General features: G+C 40.2%; 1 protein-coding gene across 1 annotated transcript in view; it reads left to right on the forward strand.

The window, feature by feature from the left end:
- Nucleotides 1–6,080, forward strand: part of LOC102692304 (transmembrane protein 255B) — a 28,204-nt gene extending 22,124 nt beyond the window's left edge. Inside the window, exons 8-9 of the mRNA XM_015364063.2 lie at nucleotides 3,750–3,893; nucleotides 4,487–6,080. Of these exons, the coding sequence (XP_015219549.2) occupies nucleotides 3,750–3,893; nucleotides 4,487–4,663 (321 nt within the window). The 3' untranslated portion in view covers nucleotides 4,664–6,080. The remainder of the gene's footprint in view (nucleotides 1–3,749; nucleotides 3,894–4,486) is intronic.
- Nucleotides 6,081–6,291: the final 211 nt, after the last annotated feature.

Genomic DNA, 6,291 nt, shown 5'->3' on the forward strand with positions numbered 1-6,291 from the left:
TTGTCTGGTTGCTGTAATCAGGTTTATGGGCCTCTAGTGATGCCCAGCTATATCAGAAGCCCTGATTTCGGCAGTACCGATGTTCCTGAGAAGGTCTTCACTTTCCAATCATAGCCGATTCCCGGGTGTGTAATAAAGCTGGAAGTGTTGTGATGACGGACCAGCAGAGGTTTGAACGCCTTAGTAATGCACATTAAATTTCTCCCGTCTTCATACCAACACCAAGCTACAGCATGCTGTCAGTATTGATAGTATTGTAGTTTCAGTATGATTAAAATGTGTGGCTGCCGAAAACTGGTTACTTTTGCCATGTCTTTCTAAGGAGGATGTATAAAAAAGGCAACGTGAGCTTTAACGTTTTCCACAGACATCTGCTGTAGCCACCACTGTAGTGTATCATGCTTTGTAACATCATACTCAAACCCATCATAAGCTGAATGACAGTTAACATTATGGGGTGAATGTCCATGTTGCTTTCTGAATTCTTGTTTGAAAATATGCAAGTTGCTTATATATCACTTCATAGACTTTTAGGATATTTCTCGGCAAGCTATACAAATTATTTAGCATACTGTGTAAAAAATGATCTCCTGGTATTCATCTATATAAGTGTAAACTCTGGTTTTATTATATTCCCCAACAAACTCCCCTTGTGTTGCTGGGGTGACCTAATTTCAGAAGCGGCATGAATAATTATTTAGCATGAAAAACCACACAGATTAAAAATAGTAACAGAGACGCTTTTAAACCGTTCGTCCGGAAGAGGTTTTGTCACGAGTGCAGATTGTGCCCCATGGTCCTGGCCTTACCAGTCTGAGTGCGGGCCGTGTCTTCATCTGACTGTCAGCAGGAACTTGAAGCACGTCAAATGAAACAAAATAGATGAACCACTTATTCGGGATATTTCAAGTCTCTCAAGACAAGGGTAGCACCCATTACTGAGAAGACTGCTAGTAAGAAAATGAGAAACGGTACAAAGGAGGGAGTCATTCTGCCCATTTAACAACATTAATACTGATCTGAGGATCTCATCTTATTCCAAAATGAAAAAAAAACAATTATACACTAATTTGTTTTAGTTCTATCATGTGGAAGTGTATAGAAATTATTACCAATTTAGCTTTAATCAATATCTGTATGATAATAGCATTCTATGGGGTAGTAAACATGGGTTACAAAAGTCAGGTCTCACTTAATTAAATTAAGAGCTGTCTGAACAAGAGATAATGATAATGGGTACATACAGAGCATGTCATATTGTATGTAAAGACTTTTTATAAAGTTTTCTCATGAAAGCTTAATTATTAAATTGATTACAGTTATAATTAGGTTAATTAGATTATTTGTACCAGTGACTGAGATTATGGTATACTAAGTAAACTGGTCAGGTTTGCATTTAATACCAAACCAGGAAGATCAGGAAACACTTACAAATTTCCTTTGCTGCTTCTACAAACATTTAGACATGACTGAGAATTGCAGATATCTTGCAGACACATCTACATCTTCTAGACAAAAGGTACACAGAATGTTAGGATATATAGTTAAAAGAGTAGATCTAAATAGATACTTTATTGTCCACTACTATGGAAATTTGCCTTTGGCATCTCCCACCCATACAAACCACACAAGCAAAACACAAGAGTCACATAAAAACACAACAACAGTATGTGATATATAAATAAATGGAAAAAACACATAGGTAGTGGTGGTGGGGGGGGGGACTATATTTACATACATTCATTACCAGTTTTATTGCTGAGGAGACAAAATACTTCTTATAAAGGTTTTTTAACTGAATTTGGTACCCTATACCGTCTTCCTGATGGGAATATCAAGGCATGTTGTGTTTAAATTGTTCATGTAGTGATGACAGCTGTAAGCAACATTCTAAATTAAAAAAAATGTATTGCTGCTCTGAAGTCAGTCCATGCCAGATGCGCCCCTGGTCTTTCAAAAGACCGTCACACTCCCCTACTGGAAGTTCCGGACGCCGGCGTCTGTCAGGGGATTTAGCACGGTTACAACACTCTCAGACTTAGATTGCATTGTGATAAACAACAGAATTTGTAATTGTTTCACAAACTATTGCACATGCAATTGATCTCTCATATCCTCTAAATAGAAAAATAAAATGTATTTCACAGCAATTAATCTTTTTTTTTTAATCTGACGTATTAATAACGACCGACCGTAATTAAGCGAATTATGCAATCACAACTACAGCCCTATCTCTCGTTTTTAAAAACCTCCGGCAGCAAAATCAAAACACATCACAACCATCTACATATTGTAAGAAACTAGACAACTTCTCTTTCAAAACGCTGTATTTCAAATCACAATTCAGCAACACATTCGTCTTATCTAAGACGTAGAATAAAGTGCTACAGTATATTCAAAATATGCATACTGTTATTTTCCATTTTTACAAAAAAATATAATTGCAAAAGCAAAACTTTGCTGAAATATAAGAAAGCCATCATACTTACTTACTAAAATGAAACTGTGTTACATTGCCGTTACTTTTTTAATTGTCATGCAAGAAAGTCCTTAATGGCCCTTAGCTGATGAGATGAGACTAGTCTGTGTGTTAAAGCACACCACACACTTTGGCACTTTATCGGGAAGTTTAAGAATCACAGAATTGGGGGGGAGGCATACATGTGTCTTCCACAAGAAGCTTGCTCCTCACAAATGGAGTGATGTTAAAAAGGAAAACAAAATCCCGGAGATATTAAGAGACAACAATTCAGAACACCCACACATTTTTGACTTACAGATAAGTTCGAACCAAGTAAGCAAGTCCTTTTTTTGGCTCTGAGTGCAGTTCGGTTCCTGTATCAAGATTGCATCAGCTGTTAATCAGAGCTGCTCTAACGGCAGTGCAACATCGTGACTGAAATAATATTTTCCAAACTGGCACTGATTAATTTAGAGGAACCCATTGATGTGCCTCTAAGTTCATTATATTAATGACAGACTGAAGATTTATTAGAGTGGACAATAATTACTGTGCAGTTCAGAGGGTTCTCAAGTCACCAAATCAACTATTTTACCATGGCAACTGAGCTGTGTCACTTATTTTGTTTCATGCTGTTGGTGAGATTAAAGATATTTAATAAAGGTGCTTGATTTGGCTGTTATATCAGCTTCCCTTCACTGATGTAAAAGTGAATGAAGAAATAGCTTAGGGAGGGCTTCTGAACTTCTTTTGTTGACAAAATATTATTTTGTGTGTGCTCATCTAGCAGAAATTGTACATTGTGTTGTAAACTACAGCACCAAAAACATTCTGAATGCACACTACAATTTCAATTTTTAATTACTAGGCCAGGCAAAACACAAGTAACTAATAATCATTAAGACCAGAGAAACACAGTTCCTCATACTGACTTCAGACGCGTGCGTGTTTAACATTATTTTCTGATAGGCGAAACTAAGTTTAATTAAACATAATGAAACTAAGGTTAATGAAATTAACTTTCATTTACAGTATGCGTAATGCCAGTTGAATCTGCCTTAGCCCTGTAGTGGACTTTTCTCACATTTTGTGCTATCAGCAACTGTATATTAACACAGTCCCATTCCTGTGATGTTATATCCTATGACGTCCTATATGATATTCTGGCTCAGCTTTACAAGCCACATCACTTTTAAAAAGGCCCTTGAGATAAAAGGACTCTTGGTCCCCACTAAGTGCGTACTTGGAAGAAAGGGTTAATCGCTTATGCTTCTGGTTCATTTTGCAGACCCCAGCTACCCAGGCCTCCCAGAGCTCGGCTCCTCCTCCTCACATCCTGTACAACCCCACCCAGCACGTCCTCACCTACGCTGGATTCTGCCCATCCGGACAGGCCCTGCCTGCCTACCCCAACTACCCTCTGCCACTGCAGGTACCACGCCACCTGCGTCGGCCGCTGGGCCCAAACTGCGCCGTGGGCCTCCAGGCATGCCCCCAGACATTCACTTTCTTGTCGTCGTTATGATGGCTGAAGATCTTGTCCCACCTCCTGAAGGGATCACTGCCAGAAACACTGAAGCGTGTTCGCTTCTCTGGCAATCACTCTGCGCTACCGCGAGGCCATGGGAACTCGGTAAAAAGGCCGGGGGGGGAAGAGGATAATTACCTTCAGATATAGCCTTATCTCAACTTCAGCATGCTGACAAGCGTTCAATAAATCTTACACTGCTTGTCTCATACTTAGATTATTATTCCAGACTTATAATAAAACATGATGTGCGTTACTCGTTCAGAAGTAAACTAATTCTGGGTGTCTCCAGGACAGTCCTTGGGGGCCTTGGCTAGACCGACTCATTTGATTTATTTCACACACCCACACCCTGCTATTTTAGGGGATGACAGACACTTGGGGCCATTTTGTTTTTCCATGTCCGGTTTTCATTGTATCACAGCCCCTGGAATGTTGGAAGTCTTGGTGGCCATCGGCGACGGCCCTCTGATGTCTGTCCTTTCTCCTCCCCGTAGCACCACAGCAACTACCAGCCCCCGGCTTCCTCTGAGGCCTCCCTGCCCGAAGAGAGCCAGGCCCCGTCGCAGGCCTCGTCGCAGGCCTCGTCCGGCTACATGCTGACGCCCAACGCGCCGTCTCTGTACGCGCCCTCCTATAACCCTTTCGAGAAACCGCCTCCTTATGCCTCCTGAGCACCTCCGCCAACGTTTCTGAAGACTGGAGGGTAACCGTGTCCTGAACACGCAGGTGGCCTGTGTAGTAACCATTTCACTTCTCATGTGAGCAGCCTAGCCGACTCCAAGCCTTCTCTCTCTTAGTGGGGCTCTCAGACTCCTTCCCTGTCCCAGAGCCTGCATGCTGAAGACCCCGCCAGATGTCCCCTAAAGCACAGGGCTCTGTTGGCGCGGTAACCGACACAAGGTAGGCCCCGCTGGCCCACTCAGTTTACAATATACCTCCCATACAGAACGGTCCTAGATCACGTCACGAAAACTGGGATATTTCAGCTCAGTTAAATCTTTACAATTAGGCTCCATCACGTTCAAGAGTTGCGGCCTTTTTCCGGGAATGCAACTGTCCCATAAAGAACAGCAGCAAAAGAAAAGCACCCTTTTCAAAATAGTAAATATTTTAAAATCATAAACTTGAATCTAACCTGTGGTGTTTGGCTTCAAATTTGGTTTTGACTGTGAGAGTGTTACATTTAAATCTACATTAAAGTGTATATTGGGACTGGGGGTGTATTTTCTCATTTTAAGATATGCCACATGATGATTTGCTATGACTTGAATGCCCTTCAGTGTAATGAACACACACAAAATAAGTAAATCTTGTGGATTAATCTCAAACTGTAAGTAAACATCTTAAAATATTGAATGAAAATTTAATTTTTGCAATGTGTATTACACAGCGAACGGAGTTGTTCAGCTAGGCCAAGAGTAAATTGGGTGGCACCACATTAAATAAAGCAACTAAGAAAGCAGACTCGTTATGTCATAACTTTAACAGCTGCTTAAAATACCACAACATTGCATTGCAGACTAGGGGACCCATTCTGAGAACAGGCCCCAAGGTGCCCTTTAAAACTTTAATGGATGCAGAAACTGAGAAATCAAACAATAAAGATAAATCTGGAGGTTATTTCTAGAAGGCATCCCAATTCTACATTCCTGCTGTTGGTTTTTTAAATAAAGCACATTTCGATTGAACTGTTCTGTACTCTTAATGGAAAAATAAAGCAAAGAGATCTCAAACAGTTTCCAGAAAAAAAAAATTAGAATAATAAATCCTAAACGTCAAGGCTCCGTCTCTAATCATCATACCGCATGATTGAAATACGTCAGTGGTCACTGTGAACAGCGGTGCCATTTTACGCCCAAAGGAAATCTACTGTATTTCACACTTCCAGTTGTTTCTATTTAAGCATTGACCAATTTTCAGCTGATGGCTTTCATGACCTCGAGCAGATTTAAATTAAAGGTTTGCAAGACCCGCAATACTGAATCTTTGCCGCTACAGTAGTTCCCAGTGAATTCCTGTTGATCTTCCAGGTTTCAAATGTTGTCCAGAATTCTGACTGCTATAATAAAATTCAAGCTTTTATGTGGATTTCAATAGTATTTTGCTGACTGTTGGATGTAACAAAGAAAATTATTGTAAACAGAACAAGGAGAATGGCTATCAGCAGATAATGACTTTTTTTCCCCGTAAAGGAAAGAAAGTAGCTACATCCTTTCTTCAGGTAATCATCTCAGTTATTAAGCTAGAACGCACTGTTGCTACCATACTTTAAAGATTTTGAAGAATCAAATACTCGCCA

This window comes from Lepisosteus oculatus, chromosome 15, assembly GCF_040954835.1.
Source record: "Lepisosteus oculatus isolate fLepOcu1 chromosome 15, fLepOcu1.hap2, whole genome shotgun sequence".
In the NCBI taxonomy this organism is placed as follows: Eukaryota; Metazoa; Chordata; class Actinopteri; order Semionotiformes; family Lepisosteidae; genus Lepisosteus; species Lepisosteus oculatus.